General features: G+C 45.6%; 1 protein-coding gene across 2 annotated transcripts; it reads left to right on the top strand.

The window, feature by feature from the left end:
- The first annotated feature begins 3,785 nt into the window (after positions 1 to 3,785).
- Positions 3,786 to 22,888, top strand: LOC139559236 (protein QNR-71-like). 2 transcript variants are annotated; one of them, XM_071375040.1, is made up of 12 exons: positions 3,786 to 4,039; positions 4,781 to 4,918; positions 5,013 to 5,156; positions 8,452 to 8,625; positions 11,593 to 11,754; positions 17,759 to 18,049; positions 18,269 to 18,334; positions 18,465 to 18,767; positions 19,074 to 19,179; positions 19,347 to 19,573; positions 21,542 to 21,632; positions 22,155 to 22,888. In XM_071375040.1, exons 1-12 carry the CDS (start codon positions 3,970 to 3,972, stop codon positions 22,306 to 22,308), a joined length of 1,926 nt encoding a protein of 641 aa, XP_071231141.1. In that variant the 5' UTR covers positions 3,786 to 3,969; the 3' UTR covers positions 22,309 to 22,888. The 2 variants fall into 2 exon arrangements, with proteins under 2 accessions (XP_071231141.1, XP_071231140.1); XM_071375039.1 differs by having other exon boundaries at positions 5,013 to 5,177.
- The last annotated feature ends 1,601 nt before the right edge of the window (positions 22,889 to 24,489 follow it).

The raw sequence follows: 24,489 nt of genomic DNA, 5'->3' as shown, positions 1-24,489 counted from the left end.
AGGTGCAGTTAATACAGGTAATGAGTGGAGAACAGGAGGGCTTCTTAAAGAAAAACTAACAGGTCTGTGAGAGCCGGAATTCTTACTGGTTGGTAGGTGATCAAATACTTATGTCATGCAATAAAATGCAAATTAATTACTTAAAAATCATACAATGTGATTTTCTGGATTTTTGTTTTAGATTCCGTCTCTCACAGTTGAAGTGTACCTATGATAAAAATGACAGACCTCTACATGCTTTGTAAGTAGGAAAACCTGCAAAATCGGCAGTGTATCAAATACTTGTTCTCCCCACTGTATAAGTGTGTTAGCTAGCATGCTGGTCACATAAGCCCACTGCTAACACACTTGTTTTCATGCTACAGATTTTACCATCGACAGCCATCAACATCATCAAGCCCTGCACAACTAACGTGCTGTTTCCTATTGAACAACAGGTATTTACACGTTATATTTTGTATTGTATTTTTGTATTTTGTTTAGTCCCAGTATGAAAATGTGATGCAAGGGATTTTACCATCAACATCATCAAGCCCTGCACAACTAACGTGCTGTTTCCTATTTAACAACAGGTATTTACACGTTATATTTTGTATTGTATTTTTGTATTTTGTTTAGTCCCAGTATGAAAATGTGATGCAAGGGATTTTACCATCGACAGCCATCAACATCATCAAGCCCTGCACAACTAGCGTGCTGTTTCCTATTTAACAACAGCAGATAATAAATCATGCTCAACTGGGACCACTGGCTGGGGTGATTTACTTGGACAAAACACAATGCAAGGAGAGTACGATCAACATCTGTTACAAAGGCACACCTGTTAAATGAAATGCATTCCATATGACTACCTCATGAAGCTGGTTGAGAGAATGCCAAGCGTGTACAAAGCTAGCCATTTCCAAGGCAAAGGGTGGCTATTTAAAGAATCTCAAATATAAAATATATTTTGATTTGTTTAACACTTTTTTGGTTACTACATGATTCCATATGTGTTATTTCATAGTTTTGATGTCTTCACTATTATTTTATAGAAAATAAAAATAAAAATAAGAAAAACCCATGAATGAGTAGGTGTTCTAAAACTTCTGACTGGTAGTGTATACGCAGGTGCAGAAGGTGAGTTTAATAATGAAGAATGCAGATTAACAAAACATGAGAAGCATACAGAACATGAATGAAAACAAACCAATACTGCCTGATGACTGAGACTACTGAGGACTAAATAAAGGGAAGGTAATCAAGGTGATGAGGAAGTCCAGGTGTGCGTAATGAAGATTGCCAGTGTAACGGATGTGAAATGGCTAGCTAGTTAGCGGTGGTGCGCGCTAATAGCCTTTCAATCGGTGACGTCACTTGCTCTGAGACCTTGAAGTAGTGGTTCCCCTTGCTCTGCAAGAGCCGCGGCCTTTGTGGAGCGATGGGTAATGATCCTTCGTGGGTGACTGTTGTTAATGTGTGCAGAGAGTCCCTGGTTCGCGCGAGGGGACGGACGTAAAGTGAAACTGTTACATTGATGCTGTTGACCCGGATCACTGGTTGCTGCGGAAAAGGAGGTCATCGAAAGGGGGGTGAGTGTAACGGATGTGAAATGGCTAGCTAGTTAGCGGTGGTGCGCGCTAATAGCATTTCAATCGGTGACGTCACTTGCTCTGAGACCTTGAAGTAGTGGTTCCCCTTGCTCTGCAAGGGCCGCAGCTTTTGTGGAGCGATGGGTAACGATGCTTCGTGGGCGACTGTTGTTGATGTGTGCAGAGGGTCCCTGGTTCGCGGTCGGGGCGAGGGGACGGACGTAAAGTTAAACTGTTACATTGATGCTGTTGACCCGGATCACTGGTTGCTGCGGAAAAGGAGGAGGTCGAAAGGGGGGTGAGTGTAACGGATGTGAAATGGCTAGCTAGTTAGCGGTGGTGCGCGCTAATAGCCTTTCAATCGGTGACGTCACTTGCTCTGAGACCTTGAAGTAGTGGTTCCCCTTGCTCTGCAAGGGCCGCGGCCTTTGTGGAGCGATGGGTAACGATGCTTCGTGGGTGACTGTTGTTAATGTGTGCAGAGAGTCCCTGGTTCGTGCGAGGGGATGGACGTAAAGTTGAACTGTTACACCAGGGCTGGTGGTTAGTAGACCAGCAATGTTGAGCACTGGAGTGGGCATGGGCATGACAATAGTAAACAGACAGGAGTATGTTATTTTGGAGTGAGAAATTGTATCATTCATTTGAATTGTTTTCACAAATGGTGTTACTTTAACTTTTAATTTAACTAACCCAAATATGAATTCTCAGAGCAATAATGTTTTTTTTGTCATATAGGAACCCAGTGCCTGATTTGGATTGATTGAATATGACCCATTGAGTCTAAGGGGAAATACAGTATAGGCCAATTCGATTGTATAGAGGGTTAGTTTGTCAAAAACAATATTATTAAATTATCATTAGGATTCATCAAACATTAGGATTCATCAAATTATTGACTATATCGACTAGAACAGGCATAGTAGCCTTCTCAACTTCACTGGGTTACCAAATCATCATACCACCTTCATTGATATTCCTCCCACGTGCCTGTTAGGCTACTCTCATGATAATCCAGTATTTTCTCACTAAACAATACATAATTGTAGCTACTTTTATGACTGACAGAAAGAATCCCTGCACCACTCAAAATGCCATAACAAATTGAAGCCGTTTTTTATTAAATAAAACACACTTTTGATAAGAATCGAAATAATCTATTTGTGAAGACCAATAGGCTAGCCAACTGTATGCTACATTACAGATTTATCATTGCCTTGTTTTTGCACTCGCTGGCTCGTGACAGCAGACTGATGGCCGGTCACGATGATCGTCACAGGTTGGGCTGAGTTAACGAGACGGCTCGCGCGTCATAAGATAACCGCACACCTTCCGGTTTGTATAGGGCAGTATAGACCTATACCACTGCGTTGACATGAATTTGGGAGAAAAGAAAAGTTCCTCATTTTTTAGATGACAATGTCCCAAGACCTATGCTGTAAAATTCGTCAGATATACGTTGAATAAAGTTATTTATTTGATTATGCAATTTGTGCGTAAAGGCTGCATTTCAACAGGAATGTGGCTTTAAGGAAAAGGCTATAGGCCTACACAAATATGTATTTATTAGCCTATCGAAATATGTTTTCTTTTGAAGTTTTACCTACATTGTTATTGATTTTTGTTTAAAAATGGTTCGGATTTGAACAACACAAAAGTCTATTTCGAAAATATTATCTGCATCAATAATAAACTCGGTAATAAGGCAAAATTAAAATGAATAGTCTCTGTTTGATCAAGATGTACAGGAACTGTCATGATTCAAAATAGGCTTTAGGTAGAATATGCGAATATTTTGATTAAATAATATTCGATATTTTAATTATTACAATAACTCGTGAAATAGCTTGGGTCTCTATTTCATTGAATTTCGATGTTTCATACAAATCCAGACCTGGCTATAGGCCTTTTAGCCAGACAAATCCTAATTTGTTCACGTCTGGAGTCTTCTGAAAACTACAGCCTCCACCAAATTGGACTAGGATTTGGACTCCATGCGTATAGCTTCTACCCTTTCAGACCTCCAAGTATTCTTCCACTTCCTGGATACTGGTAAATTATTATTTATGTTGTTGTTTTGGTGACGAGAGAACATGAGACATTTTTTAGGTGTTTTAAATGTAAGAGACAGGGCAGAGCAGAGGGGGTGGACTGAGACGGTCCACATGAGGCTCGCGACGTAATGAAGGATGAGATGCGTCTTGTTATCAACATCACATGTTTGCGCGTGCATGCAGCCCTGTATTAAATTATGGAACTCGGGGAACGCGGGGGAAGAAAGGGAGAATACATGTGTGTGCGTGAAGGAGCAGTTCTGTTTTTGGTGGGGTCTGCGTGAGGAGCAACTATCTTTAGGGTTGTGTGGATATTACAGGTGCAGCTTTTTATTCAAGTCGAAATGGGAGCTTTACATTATGTGTGTGTTCTGGCTTGCACTGTTTTCGTTTCTCAAGCAAATGGACTCAAAAGTAAGTACATTTTTGTTAGCTTTTTGGGTTTTAGCTGTACCCATCAATCAGGTTTGCGGTATAGGATGCTTGGATGCAGATGACGTATAAGGTTTTGGCAAATTAATTACTAAAATGATATAGGGATACTTGTTACATTGTTAATTGATAATTGCTATGCGGTTTGTTTTATATTTGTCATTTTCAGCCTATAAAGGTTTATTAATGCACTCAGCCAAGTCTTTCAAATAACTATAGGTCGAAATAATTGACATTTATATGCCTTTTTCTCAGTTTACCCTGTGGTTTTCTAATTACTCTTTACAAGGAAAAAGCAACGCTGCTTTAATTGTTTTCTTCTGACCTTGCTCATCTCATAAGAATTTCAGAGAAGCGCGAGCTGTTATTGTGTTGCCAACGTCCGTGCGCTTGTCCTGTCAGTCACAGTCCCATGAGCCCAATTACACCATTTACGCGCATGCCCTTGGAGATCTGTCTTGTGCATTTTCCAAAGGTTACTTTTATTCAGTATACAACACGACTTTAAACTAAATCTATTCCACTCGTCAGTCCATATCCAGAAAATTACAGTTATTATGGTTAAGGAAATAGGCCCGTTTGAACGAATTAACACGATAAACTTACATTAGGGCTCTCACATTAGATAGATTTTCCAAGGTTTTTAAAAGCGCAATTTTAACCATAAATCTATAGGCCTAAGTCTCAAAACAAAATTGTACTCTCTCTTCCTCTTTCTTTCAGCTTACCGGGACATGTTCCCTCACAAGCATTCATTGTCGATGAAGTTCCCGCCGATCCCCGGTTGGAACCCAGACAGCAACCCGTGGGATGACTATATCTACCCGCCCTTTGGTCCCAAGGAACTAACGCGGAGAAAAGGTGAGCACCTTGTCAAATTATGCAAATAAAGTTTATAACGTTCTCACTTTAAAACATTACAACATTTATCAACTAATTTCACCTCCGGATCCAGGTAAGCCCGTCAAAGTGCGCCTGACCAGCGACAGTCCAGCAATCAAAGGTTCTATGGTGTCATTCACTGCCAAGCTAGAGTACCCGCCATGTCAGAAGGAGGACACCAACGGGGAGCTGGTGTGGGATGAGCACTGTCCAGATGGTATGGAGCTGGAGGCCTCAGGTGCTTCCCACAAACCACTCTACACACGCACTGTCACAACACACCCACACACGCACCTAGCACAAACAAACCTACACACTCCCACCCAGAGACACCCACGCACCACACACCTAGCCTGAACAAACCCAGACACACAGACACACATGCACAGTGGTGGACTTACCATGAGGAGGAATAGGCAATTACCTCAGGCCTCTCATCATCAAGCGGCCTCATGAGCCCCCCCCCCCCCCCATGCTCCGCTCGAGTTTTTCTCGTAATATTAGAATGAAGTGTCATTAATCACCCACGGACTGGTTCATAATAAAGGACTATTCCACCCAGACAGAGTTCCCGTGCATTGTTTCACGCGATATGATTGCAAACGTGACTGTCACTGAGATTAAGTTGCAGCAATGAGAAGAAACAGAAAGATGTAATTTTTAACAGAAAAATTACCAAAGTTCTTTAGTAAAACGACAGGTACTGCTAATAATACTGCCATTGTCCTCCAGGCAGAGGACATGTCCCACTGGGCACACACTGGTTGAATCAACGTTGTTTCCAGATCATTTCAATGAAATTACATTGAACCAAGGTAGAATAGACGTTGAATTTACGTCTGTGCCCAATGGGGTATGTGTAGCCCATGTATCTGATACTGTATGGTGTCATACTGGTATATCATACTATTTTCAGCCAGACAGAATCAGATACATGGGCTACACATAGTAAGACAGAGGGGCGTTGTTTCGCTCACTAGGATGCGTTCTCCTGTGAGATAGTTTCAGCCACTTGCGAATTGAAGGAAAGTTGGAGGATACACAGTGCACTGTTCGGAAGTGATTTGTTTGAAAATCATATGAAAGCTGGTTGTGTTCATGGCACATTAAAAGGTGATACATTTTTACAGTTAAATTAAATGTCTTTATGACAAAACCCATTTTCAAAATGTGTGCGCGTGCCTCAGTGTGGCCTCTTCCTGGGGCCTCCACATTGTATTGTATTTATTAAGGATCTCCATTAGCTGCTGCCAAGGCAGCAGATACTCTTCCTGGGTTCCAGCAACATTAAGGCTGTTATATACAATAAAAATATTACATTACATTTTATAAAACTTTTCACAACACATCAAGTGTGTTCTCTCAGGCCACTACTCTACTACCACATATCTACAATACAAAATCCATGTCTACCTATGTGTAAAGTGCGTGAGTTATCATGTGTACAGTTGAAGTCGGAAGTTGACATACACCTTAGCCAAATATGTTTAAACTCCATTTTTCACAATTCCTGACATTTAATCCTAGTAAAAATTCCCTGTTTTAGGTCAGTTAGGATCACCACTTTATTTTAAGAATGTGAAATGTCAGAATAATAGTTGAGAGAATTATTTATTTCAGCTTTTATTTATTTCATCACATTCCCAGTGGATCAGAAGTTGCCATACACTCAATTAGTATTTGGTAGCATTGCCTTTAAATTGTTTAACTTGGGTCAAATGTTTCGGGTAACCTTCTATAAGCTTCCCACAATAAGTTGGGTGAATTTTGGCCCATTCCTCCTGACAGACCTCGTGTAACTGAGTCAGGTTTGTAAGCCTCCTTGCCCGCACACGCTTTTTCAGTTCTGCCCACAAATCTTCTATAGGATTGAGGTCAGGGCTTTGTGATGGCCACTCCAATACCTTGACTTTGTCCTTAAGCCAATTTGCCACAACCTTGGAAGTAGGCTTGGGGTCACTGTCCATTTGGAAGACCCATTTGCGACCAAGCTTTAACTTCCTGACTGATGTCTTCAGATGTTGCTTCAATATATCCACATAATTTTCCTGCCTCATGATGCCATCTATTTTGTGAAGTGCACCAGTCCCTCCTGCAGCAACACACCCCCACAACATGATGCTGCCACCCCTGTGCTTCACGGTTGGGATGGTGTTCTTCAGCTAGCAAGCCTCCCCCTTTTTCCTCCAAACATAACGATGGTCATTATGGGCAAACAGTTCTATTTTTGTTTCATCAGACCAGAGGACATTTCTCCAAAAAGTACCATCTTTGTCCCCATGTGCAGTTGCAAACCGTAGTCTGGCTTTTTTATGGCGGTTTTAGAGCAGTGGCTTCTTCCTTGCTGAGCAGCCTTTCAGGTTATGTCGATATAGGACTCGTTTTACTGTGGATATCAATACTTTTGTACCTGTTTCCTCCAGCATCTTCACAAGGTCCTTTGCAGTTCTGGGATTGATTTGCACTTTTCGCACCAAAGTACGTTTATCTCTAGGAGACAGAACGCGTCTCCTTCCTCAGCGGTATAACGGCTGTGTGGTCCCATGGTGTTTATACTTGCATACTATTGTTTGTACAGATGAACGTGGTACCTTCAGGCGTTTGGAAATTGCACCCAAGGATTAACCAGACTTGTGGAGGTCTACACTTTTTTTTCTGAGGTCTTGGCTGATTTCTTTTGATTTTCCCATGATGTCAAGCAAAGAGGCATCATGGGAAAATCATCCACAGGTACACCTCCAATTGACTCAAATTATGTCAATTAGCCTATCAGAAGCTTCTAAGGCCATGACATAATTTTCTGGAATTTTCCAAGCTGTTTAAAGGCACAGTCAACTTAGTGTATGTAAACTTCTGACCCACTGGAATTGTGATACAGTGAATTATAAGTGAAATAATCTGTCTGTAAACAATTGTTGGAAAAATGACTTGTGTCATGCACAAAGTAGATGTCCTAACTGACTTGCCAAAACTATAGTTTGTTAACAAGAAATTTGTGGAGTGATTGAAAAACTATTTTTAATGACACCAACCTAAGTGTTTGTAAACCTCCGACTTCAACTGTATGTGTGTGTCTGTGTGTCTCTTCACAGTACTCTCTGTTCCACAAGGTGTATTTTTATCTGTTTTTAAATGCTGATTCTACTACTTGCATCAGTTACTTGATGTGGAATAGAGTTCCATGTAGCCATGGCTCTATGTAGTACTGTGCGCCTCCCATAGTCTGCTCTTCACTTGGGGATTGTGAAATCACTAAGTACGCACCTGCACATAAAACACACACACACACACACACACACACACACACACACACACACACACACACACACACACACACACACACACACACACACACACACACACACACACGACAGCTGATAACAAGATCATTATACAATCAGCAATTAAGCATTCACAAAAACTGAATAACTCAACATTGAGACATGAAATAGGCTAGGGTGTACTACATTCTGTGAATTTACTGTAATTCTCCCCTCCACTGCCCTGTTCAGCTAACAGTCAGCTTAAGACTGGCTATGTGTTTAACTGGACCTCCTGGCTAGATGACTACGGCTTTGGAAAGTGTACTGACCTGAAGAGATGTAACGTCTTCCCAGACGGGAAACCCTTCCCTCAGAGCAACGACTGGAGACACAAGGGCTACGTCTACGTATGGCACTCCATGGGTAAGAGTCTCACTCAAACACAGTCAATTACCCATAGACATGCACACAGTCATAAACACACATATACAGTCGTGGCCAAAAGGTTTGAGAATGAGATTTTCCTGCTTTAGCGGAGACGCCGTTCACGGTAAACGCTGCGTATGTCGACTCAATCACAAATTACTTCGGCTTTCAATTTCTTTCCAAACACATTAAAGTTTCTGAAAACAAGTCTTACTTTCATATTCTGAAGTAGATTCTCTTACAGCTTTTTGTAAGTGTCTCCAAAAATACATAATTCATTGAGTGTACAGTCATGGCCAAAAGTTTTGAGAATGACACATATTAATTTTCACAAAGTCTGCTGCCTCAGTTTGTATGATGGCAATTTGCATATACTCCAGAATGTTATGAAGAGTGATCAGATGAATTGCAATTTATTGCAAAGTCCCTCTTTGCCATGCAAATGAACAGAATCCCCAAAAAACATTTCCACTGCATATCAGCCCTGCCACAAAAGGACCAGCTGACATCATGTCAGTGATTCTCTCGTTAACACAGGTGTGAGTGTTGACGAGGACAAGGCTGGAGATCACTCTGTCATGCTGATTGAGTTTGAATAACAGACTGGAAGCTTCAAAAGGAGGGTGGTGCTTGGAATCATTGTTCTTCCTCTGTCAATCATGGTTACCTGCAAGGAAACATGTGCCGTCATCATTGCTTTGCACAAAAAGGGCTTCACAGGCAAGGATATTGCTGCCAGTAAGATTGCACCTAAATCAACCATTTATCAGATCATCAAGAACTTCAAGGAGAGCGGTTCAATTGTTGTGAAGAAGGCTTTAGGGCGCCCAAGAAAGTCCAGCAAGTGCCAGGACCGTCTCCTAAAGTTGATTCAGCTGCAGGATCGGGAACCACCAGTACAGAGCTTGCTCAGGAATGGCAGCAGGCAGGTGTGAGTGAATCTGCACGCACAGTGAGGCGAAGACTTTTGGAGGATGGCCTGGTGTCAAGAAGGGCAGCAAAGAAGCCACTTCTCTCCAGGAAAAACATCAGGGACAGACTGATATTCTGCAAAAGGTACAGGGATTGGACTGCTGAGGACTGGGGTAAAGTCATTTTCTCTGATGAATCCCCTTTCCGATTGTTTGGGGCATCCGGAAAAAAGCTTGTCCGGAAAAGACAAGGTGAGCCCTACCATCAGTCCTGTGTCATGCCAACAGTAAAGCATCCTGAGACCATTCATGTGTGGGGTTGCTTCTCAGCCAAGGGAGTGGGCTCACTCACACTTTTGCCTAAGAACACAGCCATGAATAAAGAATGGTACCAACACATCCTCCGAGAGCAACTTCTCCCAACCATCCAGGAACAGTTTGGTGACGAACAATGCCTTTTCCAGCATGACGGAGCACCTTGCCATAAGGCAAAAGTGATAACTAAGTGGCTCGGGGAACAAAACATCGATATTTTGGGTCCATGGCCAGGAAAATCCCCAGACCTTAATCCCATTGAGAACTTGTGGTCAATCCTCAAGAGGCGGGTGGACAAACAAAAACCCACAAATTCTGACAAAGTCCAAGCATTGATTATGCAAGAATGGGCTGCCATCAGTCAGGATGTGGCTCAGAAGTTCATTGACAGCATGGCAGGGCGGATTGCAGAGGTCTTGAAAAAGAAGGGTCAACACTGCAAATATTGACTCATTGCATCAACTTCACTCATGAAATGCTTGTAATTATACTTCAGTATTCCATAGTAACATCTGACAAAAATATCTAAAGACACTGAAGCAGCAAACTTTGTGAAAATTAATATTTGTGTCATTCTCAAAACTTTTGGCCACGACTGTACATGCACAATGTCCCTCTCCCTGTCCTCCTGGAGGACCTGAGCCCTAGGACCATGCCTCAGGACTAATGGCCTGATGACTCCTTGCTGTCCCCAGTCCACCTGGTCATGCTGCTGCTCCAGTTTCAACTGTTCTGCCTGCGGCTATGGAACCCTGACCTGTTCACCGGACTCTCTCTCTCTACCGCACCTGCTGTCTCGACCTGAATGCTCTGAATGCTCAGCTATGAAAAGCCAACTGACATTTACTCCTGAGGTGCTGACCTGTTGCACCCTCTACAACCACTGTGATTATTATTATTTGACCCTGCAGGTCATCTATGAACGTTTGCACATCTTGGCCATGTACTGTTAGAATCTCCATCCGGCACAGCCAGAAGAGGACTGGCCACCCCCCAGAGCCTGCTTCCTCTTTAGGTTTCTAGGTTCTTGCCTTTCTAGGGAGTTTTTCCTAGCCACCGTGCTTCAACATCTGCATTGCTTGCTGTTTGGGGTTTTAGGCTGGGTTTCTGTATAAGCACTTTGTGACATGGGCTGATGTAAAAAAAAAGCTTTATAAATACAATTGATTGAATTTGATTGATTAGATGAGCTCTATTAAAGGTGTGGAGGTTAGAGATGGAGGGATGCTTAGAGATGGAGATCTGCTATTACTCAAACTCTTTCTGCACTCTGATTCCTCCCTCATCTCTCGTTCCCTCCTCCCTCCATCCATCTCTCCTTCCCTCCTCCCGTCCTCCCTCTATCTCTCCTTCCCTCCTCCCTCCCTCCATCCCTTCTCCCTCCATCTATCTCTCCTTCCCTCCTCCCTTCCTCAATCTCTCCTTCCTTCCTCCCTCCCTCCCTCTCTCCTTCCCTCCTCCCTCCCTCCCTCTCTCCTTCCCTCCTCCCTCCCTCCATCTCTCCTCCCTCCCTCCATCTCTCCTTCCATCTCTCCTCCCTCCCCATCTCTCCTTCTCTCCCTCCATCTCTCTTTCTCTCCTCCCTCCCTCCATCTCTCCTTCCCGCCTCCCTCCCTCTATCTCTCCTTCCCTCCTCCCTCCCTCCATCTCTCCTCCCTCCCTCCATCTCTCCTTCTCTCCTCCCTCCCTACATCTCTCCTTCCCTCCTCCATCTCTCCTTCCCTCCTCCCTCCCCCAGGTCAGTACTCTGAGACGTGTGATGGCTCCTCCTCCACCCTGACAGTGAACACCAGTGACATCATTCTGGGGGCGGAGCTGATGGAGGTCATGGTGTACAGGAAACGCGAGCGCAGGAAGTACAGCCCCCTGGCCACCGACAAGGCCGTCTTCTTTGTCACAGGTGAGTTCGCTGTATACACTTCATGTCTACTCTCCAAGCATCACGTGTCTCAATCAGCAACCTTGCTTCCTCCCATCTACTATCCTTCCTTCCCCTTGTACATCTTATAGGACACCAAGCCCCTCCCCTTGTACATCTTATAGGACACCAAGCCCCTCCCCTTGTACATCTTATAGGACACCAAGCCCCTCACCTTGTACATCTTATAGGACACCAAGCCCCTCCCCTTGTACATCTTATAGGACACCAAGCCCCTCACCTTGTACATCTTATAGGACACCAAGCCCCTCCCCTTGTACATCTTATAGGACACCAAGCCCCTCCCCTTGTACATCTTATAGGACACCAAGCCCCTCCCCTTGTACATCTTATAGGACACCAAGCCCCTCCCCTTGTACATCTTATAGGACACCAAGCCCCTCCCCTTGTACATCTTATAGGACACCAAGCCCCTCCCCTTGTACATCTTATAGGACACCAAGCCCCTCCCCTTGTACATCTTATAGGACACCAAGCCCCTCACCTTGTACATCTTATAGGACACCAAGCCCCTCACCTTGTACATCTTATAGGACACCAAGCCCCTCCCCTTGTACATCTTATAGGACACCAAGCCCCTCACCTTGTAAATCTTATAGGACACCAAGCCCCTCCCCTTGTACATCTTATAGGACACCAAGCCCCTCCCCTTGTACATCTTATAGGACACCAAGCCCCTCCCCTTGTACATCTTATAGGACACCAAGCCCCTCCCCTTGTACATCTTATAGGACACCAAGCCCCTCCCCTTGTACATCTTATAGGACACCAAGCCCCTCACCTTGTACATCTTATAGGACACCAAGCCCCTCCCCTTGTACATCTTATAGGACACCAAGCCCCTCCCCTTGTACATCTTATAGGACACCAAGCCCCTCACCTTGTACATCTTATAGGACACCAAGCCCCTCCCCTTGTACATCTTATAGGACACCAAGCCCCTCACCTTGTACATCTTATAGGACACCAAGCCCCTCCCCTTGTACATCTTATAGGACACCAAGCCCCTCCCCTTGTACATCTTATAGGACACCAAGCCCCTCCCCTTGTACATCTTATAGGACACCAAGCCCCTCACCTTGTACATCTTATAGGACACCAAGCCCCTCCCCTTGTACATCTTATAGGACACCAAGCCCCTCCCCTTGTACATCTTATAGGACACCAAGCCCTTCCCCTTGTACATCTTATAGGACACCAAGCCCCTCCCCTTGTACATCTTATAGGACACCAAGCCCCTCCCCTTGTACATCTTATAGGACACCAAGCCCCTCCCCTTGTACATCTTATAGGACACCAAGCCCCTCCCCTTGTACATCTTATAGGACACCAAGCCCCTCCCCTTGTACATCTTATAGGACACCAAGCCCCTCCCCTTGTACATCTTATAGGACACCAAGCCCCTCCCCTTGTACATCTTATAGGACACCAAGCCCCTCCCCTTGTACATCTTATAGGACACCAAGCCCCTCCCCTTGTACATCTTATAGGACACCAAGCCCCTCCCCTTGTACATCTTATAGGACACCAAGCCCCTCCCCTTGTACATCTTATAGGACACCAAGCCCCTCCCCTTGTACATCTTATAGGACACCAAGCCCCTCCCCTTGTACATCTTATAGGACACCAAGCCCTTCCCCTTGTACATCTTATAGGACACCAAGCCCCTCCCCTTGTACATCTTATAGGACACCAAGCCCCTCCCCTTGTACATCTTATAGGACACCAAGCCCCTCCCCTTGTACATCTTATAGGACACCAAGCCCCTCCCCTTGTACATCTTATAGGACACCAAGCCCCTCCCCTTGTACATCTTATAGGACACCAAGCCCCTCCCCTTGTACATCTTATAGGACACCAAGCCCCTCCCCTTGTACATCTTATAGGACACCAAGCCCCTCCCCTTGTACATCTTATAGGACACCAAGCCCCTCCCCTTGTACATCTTATAGGACACCAAGCCCCTCCCCTTGTACATCTTATAGGACACCAAGCCCCTCCCCTTGTACATCTTATAGGACACCAAGCCCCTCCCCTTGTACATCTTATAGGACACCAAGCCCCTCCCCTTGTACATCTTATAGGACACCAAGCCCCTCCCCTTGTACATCTTATAGGACACCAAGCCCCTCCCCTTGTACATCTTATAGGACACCAAGCCCCTCCCCTTGTACATCTTATAGGACACCAAGCCCCTCCCCTTGTACATCTTATAGGACACCAAGCCCCTCCCCTTGTACATCTTATAGGACACCAAGCCCCTCCCCTTGTACATCTTATAGGACACCAAGCCCCTCCCCTTGTACATCTTATAGGACACCAAGCCCCTCCCCTTGTACATCTTATAGGACACCAAGCCCCTCCCCTTGTACATCTTATAGGACACCAAGCCCCTCCCCTTGTACATCTTATAGGACACCAAGCCCCTCCCCCTGTACATCTTATAGGACACCAAGCCCCTCCCCTTGTACATCTTATAGGACACCAAGCCCCTCCCCTTGTACATCTTATAGGACACCAAGCCCCTCCCCTTGTACATCTTATAGGACACCAAGCCCCTCCCCTTGTACATCTTATAGGACACCAAGCCCCTCCCCTTGTACATCTTATAGGACACCAAGCCCCTCCCCTTGTACATCTTATAGGACACCAAGCCCCTCCCCTTGTACATCTTATAGGACACCAAGCCCCTCCCCTTGTACATCTTATAGGACACCAAGCCCCTCCCCTTGTACATCTTATAGGACACCAAGCCCCTCCCCTTGTACATCTTATAGGACACCAAGCCCCTCCCCTTGTACATCTTATAGGACACCAAGCCCCTCCCCTTGTACATCTTATAGGACACCAAGCCCCTCCCCTTGTACATCTTATAGGACACCAAGCCCCTCCCCTTGTACATCTTATAGGACACCAAGCCCCTCCCCTTGTACATCTTATAGGACACCAAGCCCTTCCCCTTGTACATCTTATAGGACACCAAGCCCCTCCCCTTGTACATCTTATAGGACACCAAGCCCCTCCCCTTGTACATCTTATAGGACACCAAGCCCCTCCCCTTGTACATCTTATAGGACACCAAGCCCCTCCCCTTGTACATCTTATAGGACACCAAGCCCCTCCCCTTGTACATCTTATAGGACACCAAGCCCCTCCCCTTGTACATCTTATAGGACACCAAGCCCCTCCCCTTGTACATCTTATAGGACACCAAGCCCCTCCCCTTGTACATCTTATAGGACACCAAGCCCCTCACCTTGTACATCTTATAGGACACCAAGCCCCTCCCCTTGTACATCTTATAGGACACCAAGCCCCTCACCTTGTACATCTTATAGGACACCAAGCCCCTCCCCTTGTACATCTTATAGGACACCAAGCCCCTCACCTTGTACATCTTATAGGACACCAAGCCCCTCCCCTTGTACATCTTATAGGACACCAAGCCCCTCCCCTTGTACATCTTATAGGACACCAAGCCCCTCCCCTTGTACATCTTATAGGACACCAAGCCCCTCCCCTTGTACATCTTATAGGACACCAAGCCCCTCCCCTTGTACATCTTATAGGACACCAAGCCCCTCCCCTTGTACATCTTATAGGACACCAAGCCCCTCCCCTTGTACATCTTATAGGACACCAAGCCCCTCCCCTTGTACATCTTATAGGACACCAAGCCCCTCCCCTTGTACATCTTATAGGACACCAAGCCCCTCACCTTGTACATCTTATAGGACACCAAGCCCCTCCCCTTGTACATCTTATAGGACACCAAGCCCCTCACCTTGTACATCTTATAGGACACCAAGCCCCTCCCCTTGTACATCTTATAGGACACCAAGCCCCTCACCTTGTACATCTTATAGGACACCAAGCCCCTCCCCTTGTACATCTTATAGGACACCAAGCCCCTCCCCTTGTACATCTTATAGGACACCAAGCCCCTCCCCTTGTACATCTTATAGGACACCAAGCCCCTCCCCTTGTACATCTTATAGGACACCAAGCCCCTCCCCTTGTACATCTTATAGGACACCAAGCCCCTCCCCTTGTACATCTTATAGGACACCAAGCCCCTCACCTTGTACATCTTATAGGACACCAAGCCCCTCCCCTTGTACATCTTATAGGACACCAAGCCCTTCCCCTTGTACATCTTATAGGACACCAAGCCCCTCCCCTTGTACATCTTATAGGACACCAAGCCCCTCCCCTTGTACATCTTATAGGACACCAAGCCCCTCCCCTTGTACATCTTATAGGACACCAAGCCCCTCCCCTTGTACATCTTATAGGACACCAAGCCCCTCCCCTTGTACATCTTATAGGACACCAAGCCCCTCCCCTTGTACATCTTATAGGACACCAAGCCCCTCCCCTTGTACATCTTATAGGACACCAAGCCCCTCCCCTTGTACATCTTATAGGACACCAAGCCCTTCCCCTTGTACATCTTATAGGACACCAAGCCCCTCCCCTTGTACATCTTATAGGACACCAAGCCCCTCCCCTTGTACATCTTATAGGACACCAAGCCCCTCCCCTTGTACATCTTATAGGACACCAAGCCCCTCCCCTTGTACATCTTATAGGACACCAAGCCCCTCCCCTTGTACATCTTATAGGACACCAAGCCCCTCACCTTGTACATCTTATAGGACACCAAGCCCCTCCCCTTGTACATCTTATAGGACACCAAGCCCCTCCCCTTGTACATCTTATAGGACACCAAGCCCCTCACCTTGTACATCTTATAGGACACCAAGCCCCTCCCCTTGTACATCTTATAGGACACCAAGCCCCTCACCTTGTACATCTTATAGGACACCAAGCCCCTCCCCTTGTACATCTTATAGGACACCAAGCCCCTCACCTTGTACATCTTATAGGACACCAAGCCCCTCCCCTTGTACATCTTATAGGACACCAAGCCCCTCCCCTTGTACATCTTATAGGACACCAAGCCCCTCACCTTGTACATCTTATAGGACACCAAGCCCCTCCCCTTGTACATCTTATAGGACACCAAGCCCCTCCCCTTGTACATCTTATAGGACACCAAGCCCCTCCCCTTGTACATCTTATAGGACACCAAGCCCCTCCCCTTGTACATCTTATAGGACACCAAGCCCTTAGTCAGGTGGAGCTTTAGCACTTTGCTTTCACGTATTTAATACATTCTGACTAGCCATAGGGAGTCAGGGATTTTGCTGATTGTAACGCAGGCGTAGTATAGTCTCTCTTACACATCATCCAAACAGCCGTAGAAGGAGGCTAAATGTCACAGCCACAGGCCTGCTCATGGCTTTGAGCAAGAAATTGACTGTCAGGAGTTAAATGGACTTAACATGGGGAAAGTCATTGTGGGATGTTTTGAAAACTAAGGGAGGAAAATGTTTTTTTTACAAACTTGTTCTGTACTGTGAAGTTAATCTGAATATGTGCTTCATGTTTTCACATAGGCAGGAGGCCTATATATTCTCATATGTGCTGTAGCCTACATTCATTTATTTAAAAAAAATCGGTCATATTCAACGATTTAATAACGTTTTTTTGCTGGCGTTCACTGACACCGGTCATACTCAACGATTTAATTTTTAAAAATTGCTGACGTTCACTGACACCGGTCATATTCAACGATTTAATAACGTTTTTTTGCTGACATTCACTGACACCGGTCATATTCAACGATTTAATAACGTTTTTTTGCTGACAATCACGGACACCGGTCATATTCAACGAGTATTGCTCGTTTGTAAATTCAGCAGTTATTCTGCGCTCTGGTACACTCAGACGTGAGTGCTCTGAAATCGGAGTAGATAACCAGAGAGAATTTACAAACACACCCTATGGGTTCCGGGACCTCTCAATTTACAAATGAAGCACTGGATACAGATAGATGAATGTATAGATGAACGGATGTGTCATGTCTGAGTGTTTCTTGTTAACCTTTACCCATCCACAGACAAGATCCCAGTGGCTGTGAATATTTCTCAGAAGGCATCAGCCAACCTGTCGGACAGTGTATTTGTGCGTGGCGAGGACGTTGTGTTCAGTGTGTCGGTTCACGACCCCAGTAACTACCTGAAGACCGCAGACGCCGTCGACTACATCTGGGACTTCAAGGACGGCAACCAGCTGGTCACCCATAGCAACATAGCCACTCACTCCTACAGTGCGGTTGGAGATGTCAACGTGAAGCTGAGGGTGGAGGCGACGTTCAAGATCCCATGTCCTCCGCCCACGCAAACTACAGGTACGCACACCTGAGTCACACTTCACTTCAGTGGATATTGCAGGTACACAAACCTAGAAGTACATAGTACACACTAATGAGTATTCACCATACTACTGGCACTCCAGCCTGGAATAAGGTATGCACCATTGGGGGAATGTTGTTTGCGCTGATTGCGCTGCAGCCCCACGTCCGTCTTTGAAGCGTTATGTGTCATATCACTCTTTTTCTCTCCTTCAGCGGCCCACACACCTCCCCCTGGAACTCACTCCATCACTCACAAAATGGAGACAACCCATGGTTTTGGTAAGAATGACCTCTGTAATGTGCGTTGAATAGAAGTGTCTGCCAGATTGTATGAGGAAGTGTTTTCTCTTGTGATTTTAGTTCTATTCATCTGACATAAACTGTCCAAATTCCACTGTCTCGTTTCCAGTGCCAGTCACCACTGCCAGACCCGCCTCCAACACACCTGTTCCTATGACTACAGGCTTCCCGACGACAGAGCCCCTCCCCCCGACGGTTGCTGACGTGACCGTGGCGCTGTTCAACCCGATACAACTTTTTGCCCAGTTCTTGCTAGCTGGCCCCACCCCCATGTCCCTGCCCACTGGCCCTACCCCAATGTCCCTGCCGGCTGGCCCCACCCCCATGGCCCAGCTCCGCCACGCACATCTGGCAGCCAATGATTGCTTCCGCTACTTCTACGGAAACTTCCAGACCAACATCACCATTATTGGTGGGTGGATGAGGATATAGTGCATCTCAAATGGCATCATATTCCATTTATAGTGCACTACTTTGGGGCCCATAAGGCTCCCATATGTCTCTGGTCAAAGTAGTGCCCTATATAGGGAATAGGGTGCCATTTCGGCCATAAACACTCTCATAGGGGCAAATACTAAGTTCCACTGCCCAATGTCTACACAAATGTTCACTTAATCATGTATTGATATCAATGGGAGTGGAAGTATTTGCTCCAATGTGAAAAGTCTTCAATCCAAGCATGTTTTAATCACTCCATCCATGCCTTACCCAATCACAGAACCCAAGCACTTAATCAACAGCCTGCCAGCCAATCGGATCGTGGACGTGTCTGCTGCCAAGGTCACCAACACTGACATAAGCTTCCTGGTCAAGTGCCTGGGCAGGTGAGTGGAACACAATTGAATGTGGCTAAGGCAACCCTCAGACATGTTTTTGGACTAGTGAAAAATGTCATTTGTAATGAATATTAACTCACAAACCACTCCATAGTTGCCCCATCCATCTACCATAACCACCCTCCTCTCTCCTCCTCCTCTCCGCCTTCCCCAAGCACTCCCACCTCAGCCTGCACCATCGTCTCGGACCCCTCTTGCCACCAGGTGAGGAACATCGTGTGTGAAGATGTGCCCCCATCGTCGGAGTGCAAGGTGCACCTGCGGAGGACCTTCCTGGAGCCAGGGACCTACTGTGTGAACATCACCCTGGAGGACACCAGCAGCCTGGCCCTCACCACCACCACCACCATCACCATAATCAACACTGACCCTGACACACCCGGTAGGTCACAGGGCTAGACCCTGGGGTGTTATTCAGGTTGAGTCCCAAATGGCACCCTACAGTGCATTCGGAAAGTATTCAGACCCTTGACTTTTTCCCAATTTTCTTACGTTACAGCCTTATTTTAAAATGGATTAAATAGTTTCCCCCCCTCATCAATCTACACACAATACCCCATAATGACAAAGCAAAAACATGTTTTTAGAATTTTCTTTGACATTTAAAAAAAATATATAAAAAATAAAAAGCTGAAATTACACATTTACATAAGTATTCAGACCCTTTACTCAATACTTTGGCAGCGATTACAGCCTCGAGTCTTCTTGGGTATGACGCTACAAGCTTGGCACACCTGTATTTCTGCCATTCTTCTGTGCAGATTGTCTCAAGCTCTGTCAGGTTGGATGGGGAGCATCGCTGCACAGTTATTTTCAGGTCTCTCCAGAGATGTTCTATCGGGTTCAAGTCCAGGCTCTGGCTGGGCCAGTCAAGGACATTCAGAGACTTGTCCCGAAGCCACTCATGTGTTGTCTTGACTGTGTGCTTAGGGTCGTTGTCCTGTTGGAAGGTGAACATTCTCCCCAGTCTGAGGTGCTGAGTGCTCTGGAGCAGGTTTTCAAGGATCTCTCTGTACTTTTCTTCGTTCATCTTTCCCTTGATCCTGACTAGTCTCCCAGTCCCTGCCTCTGAAAAACATCCCTACAGCATGATGCTGCCATCACCATGCTTCACCGTAGTGATGGTGCTAGGTTTCCTCCAGACGTGACGCCTGGCATTCAGGCCAAAGAGTTAATTCTTGGTTTCATCAGACCAGAGAATCTTGTTTCTCATGGTCTGAGATTCCTTTAGGTGTCTTTTGGCAAATTCCAAGCAGGCTGTCATGTGTCTTTTACTGAGGAGTGGCTTCCGTCTGCCTACTCTACCATAAATGCCTGATTGGTTGAGTGCTGCAGAGACGGTTGTCCTTCTGGAGGAACTCTGGAGTTCTGTCAGAGTGACCCTCGGTCTTGGTCACCTCCCTGACCAAGACCCTTCTCCCCCGATTGCTCAGTTTGGCTGGGCGGCCAGCTCTAGGAAGAGTCTTGGTGGTTCCAAACTTCCTTTTAAGAATGATGGAGGCCAATGTGTTCTTGGGGACCTTCAACGCTGCAGAACATTTTTGGTACCCTTCCTCAGATCTGTGCCTCAACACAATCCTGTCTCGGAGCTCTACGGACAATTTCTTCGATCTCATGGCTTGGATGTTGCTCTGACATGCACTGTCAACTGTGGGACCTTCAATAGACAGGTGTGTGCATTTCCAAATCATGTCCAATCAATTTAATTTACCACAGGTAAATCAAGTTGTAGAAACATCTCAACGATGATCAATGGAAGCAGGATGCACCTGAGCTCAATTTCGAGTCTCATAGCAAAAGGTCTGAATACTTATGTAAATAAGGTATTTGTTTTTTAATTTTAATACATTTGCAAAACATTTTAAAACCTGTTTTCACTTTGTCATTATGAGGCATTGTGTGGAGATTGATGAGGATTTTATTTATTTAATCCATTTTAGAATAAGGCTGGAACATAACAATATTTGGGAAATATGAAGTGGTCTGAATACTTTCCTTATGCACTGTATATAGTGAATAGTTTGCCGTATGGATGGTCCCTGGTCAAGGTAGATCACTATATAGGGAGTAGGGTGCCATTTTGGATACAATGTTGTGAATGTGTATAAATCCACAGCCATAGATGGGATTTTCATTTTGAATTTTGTTTCTTTTGATGGTATTGAGGCACAGTTTACACCTGACACTAAAGTGGTTTATTTCTCTCCTAATCTCATCCCACCTCTCTCCACTTCTTTCCATCCTCCACCCCTTTGATTCTTGACTCCCCTCGATCCATCCCACCTCTCTATCACTCTGTCAATTTCCCTCACATTCTTGTCTCTCCGTCCCTCCCCCCATCTGTTTGTAGAGTCTAAAGCTCCTCATGCTGCAGAGGTTGTCCTCTCCTCCAGTGCTATTCTGGTAGCCATCTTTGCATTCACCGCCTTCATAGCCTACAAGTAAGTCAAGCCACTCAGTATTACGTGTGCACACACTCAGTTTCCCTTACTCATGATCTCTCATCTCCATCTCCCCCACTTCATCTCTCTCCCCTATCCCCCTTTCCCTCCATCCTCTCTCCATCTCTCTGTCCACTCCTCCTCGTCTCCCTCTCCTCTCTCACCCCACCCCCCCCCATCTCTCCTCCCTGACTCCCCCACCCCATCTCCCCCTACCCTCCATTTCTCCTCCCTCCCTCACTCCCCCACCCCATCTCTCCTCCCTCACCACATCTCCCCCTACCCTCTCTCCTCCCTCACCCCATCTCTCCTCCCTCACCACATCTCCCCCTACCCTCCATCTCTCCTCCCTCCCTCCCCCACCCATCTCTCCCACCCCATCTCCCCCTACCCTCCATCTCTCCTCCCTCCCCCACCCATCTCTCCTCCCTCCCCCACCCCATGTCCCCCTCTTCTCTCCCTCCATCTCTCCCCCTTCCCTCCATCTCTCCCTCCTCTCATTTCCTCTCTCTCCCCTCCCAGGCGCTATAAAGTCTACAAGCGAGTGAGGAGGTCCCTGGTGGAGGACGCCAGTGGCCATGTTGGTGTTGGGGGTCGTATGGGCCGGCTGAGGGAGGTAATATTCCCCACCAACGAGGAGAGGAGTCGCCTGCTGTCGGACAGACACCCCCTGTAGACCCACCGATGGTACTACAGCCACAGGCTGCAAATTTGGGGTGTATTCAGTGGTGTGAAACGTTTTGAATGGTGCAGATAGAAATAGAATCAAGAGCTTACTGGATTCCCTGTCGTACCTGACAGACAAGCATATCTGTTCTACACAATACATTTCTATCTCAATGTTCTGTAACATTATATAATCCTTAACAGGCCCCAGGATTTTTACTCAGAGGTTCTTCAGTACCAAGTTGAATTTTAGCACATTCATAAATGCATCACAAAGAAGATATCTATACCAATAACTAAGAGAACTAATAACTGTTAATAAGATAGCAAGAGGAACATTTAACTTTTGATAAAATATGAAAATACTAATGCCTTTGTTTAGTTGACTTTGTTGTAGAAAAGTATGTCTATAGGAAGTCTTGACCCTCCTTGGATTTCTTCACATTTTATTGTGTTACAAAGTGGGATTAAAATGGATTTCATTGTAATTTTTTGTCAACAGCCTACACAAAATACTCTGTAATGTCAAAGTGGAAGAAAATGTATATCTTTTAAAGATGAATGAAAAATAAAACACTAACATACATTGATTGGATAAGTATTCACCCCGAGTCAATACATGTTAGAATCACCTGTAGCGTTGATTACAGCTGGGTCTTCTTGGGTAAGCCTCATAACAGCTTTGCACACCTGTAGTGCAATATTTTCCCATAAAAACAATATTCAAGCTCTGTCAAGGTGTTGAGGATCATGGCTAGACAGCCATAGTTTTTCAAGCAGATATAAGTCAAAAGTGTAACTTGGCAGCTCAGGAACATTCACCGTCTTCTTGGTAACTCCAGTGTACATTTGGGCTTATTGTCCTGCTGAAAGGTTAGTTAATCTCCCAGTGTCTGGTAAGAAAGCAGACTGAAGCATGTTTTCCTCTAGGATTTTGCCTGTGCTTAGCTCCATCCCGTTTATTTCACGGTATTTGCCGATGTCAAGCAGACTCATTACATGATGCAGCCAGCACCATGCTTAACAATAAGGAGACAGTTACTCAGTGATGTGTTTGCTCCAAACATAAGGCTTTGCATTTAGGCCAAAAAGTGTATTTTAATTGTATTATTTTATTGCCTTGTTGCATACAGGATGCATGTTTAGGAATATTTGTATTCTTTACACTGGTCTTAAACAGTGCATTCAGAAAGTATTCAGACCCCTTGACTTTTTCCACATTGTTACGTTACAGCCTTATTCTACAATGGATTAAATACATTTTTTCCCTCAATCTACACACAACACTCCATAATGACAAAGCGAGAACAGGTTTAGACTTTTTCAAATGTATTAGAAATAAAAATGGAATCTTATTTACATAAGTATTCAGACCCTTTGCTATGAGACTCAAAATTGAGCTCAGGTGCATCCTGTTTCCATTGATCATCCTTGAGATGTTTCTACAACTTGGAGTCCACCTGTGGTAAATTCAATTGATTGGACATCATTTGGAAAGACACCTGTCTATAGAAGGTCTCACATTTGACAGTGCATGTCAAAGAAAAAACCAAGCCATGAGGTCGAAGGAATTGTTCTTAGCGCTCCAGACAGGATTGTGTCGAGGCACAGATCTGGGGAAGGGTACCAAAACATGTCTGCAGCATTCACGGTCCCCAAGAACACAGTTTGGAACCAAGAGTCTTCCTAGAGCTGGCCGCCCAGCCAAACTGAGCAATCGGGGAGAAGGGCCTTGGTCAGGGAAGTGACCAAGAACCCAAAGGTCACTGACAGAGCTTCAGAGTTCCTCTGTGGATAACCATTTCTGCAGCACTCCACCAATCAGGCCTTCATGGTAGTGGACAGATGGAAGCCACTCAGTAAAACACATAACAGCCTGCTTGGAGTTTGCCAAAATGCACCTAAAGGACTCTGACCATGAGAAAAAATATTCTCGTCTGATGAAACCAAGATTGAACTCTTTGGCCTGAATGCCAAGCGTCACGTCTGGAGGAAACCTGGCACCATCCCTATGATGAAGCATGTTGGCAGCATCATGCGGTGGGGATGTTTTTCAGCATCAGGGACTGGGAGACTAAGGATCGAGGGAAAGTACAGAGGTCCTTGATGAAAACCTGCTCCAGAGCACTCAGTACATCAGACTGGGGGGACGTTTCACCTTCCAACAGGACAATGACCCTAAGCACACAGC

This window comes from Salvelinus alpinus, chromosome 29, assembly GCF_045679555.1.
Source record: "Salvelinus alpinus chromosome 29, SLU_Salpinus.1, whole genome shotgun sequence".
NCBI lineage: Eukaryota > Metazoa > Chordata > Actinopteri > Salmoniformes > Salmonidae > Salvelinus > Salvelinus alpinus.
Note: the sequence above shows the minus strand (reverse complement) of the source record. Positions and strands in the feature narration are given on the sequence as shown.

Bases quoted from the DNA above. Each gene is read 5' to 3' on its own strand.
- LOC139559236 (XM_071375039.1), top strand. From the start codon at position 3,970: ATGGGAGCTTTACATTATGTGTGTGTTCTGGCTTGCACTGTTTTCGTT. The intron at 5,178-8,451 runs GTGCTTCCCACA...TGCCCTGTTCAG, and splicing joins TATGGAGCTGGAGGCCTCAG to CTAACAGTCAGCTTAAGACT. The intron at 11,755-17,758 runs GTGAGTTCGCTG...ACCCATCCACAG, and splicing joins GGCCGTCTTCTTTGTCACAG to ACAAGATCCCAGTGGCTGTG.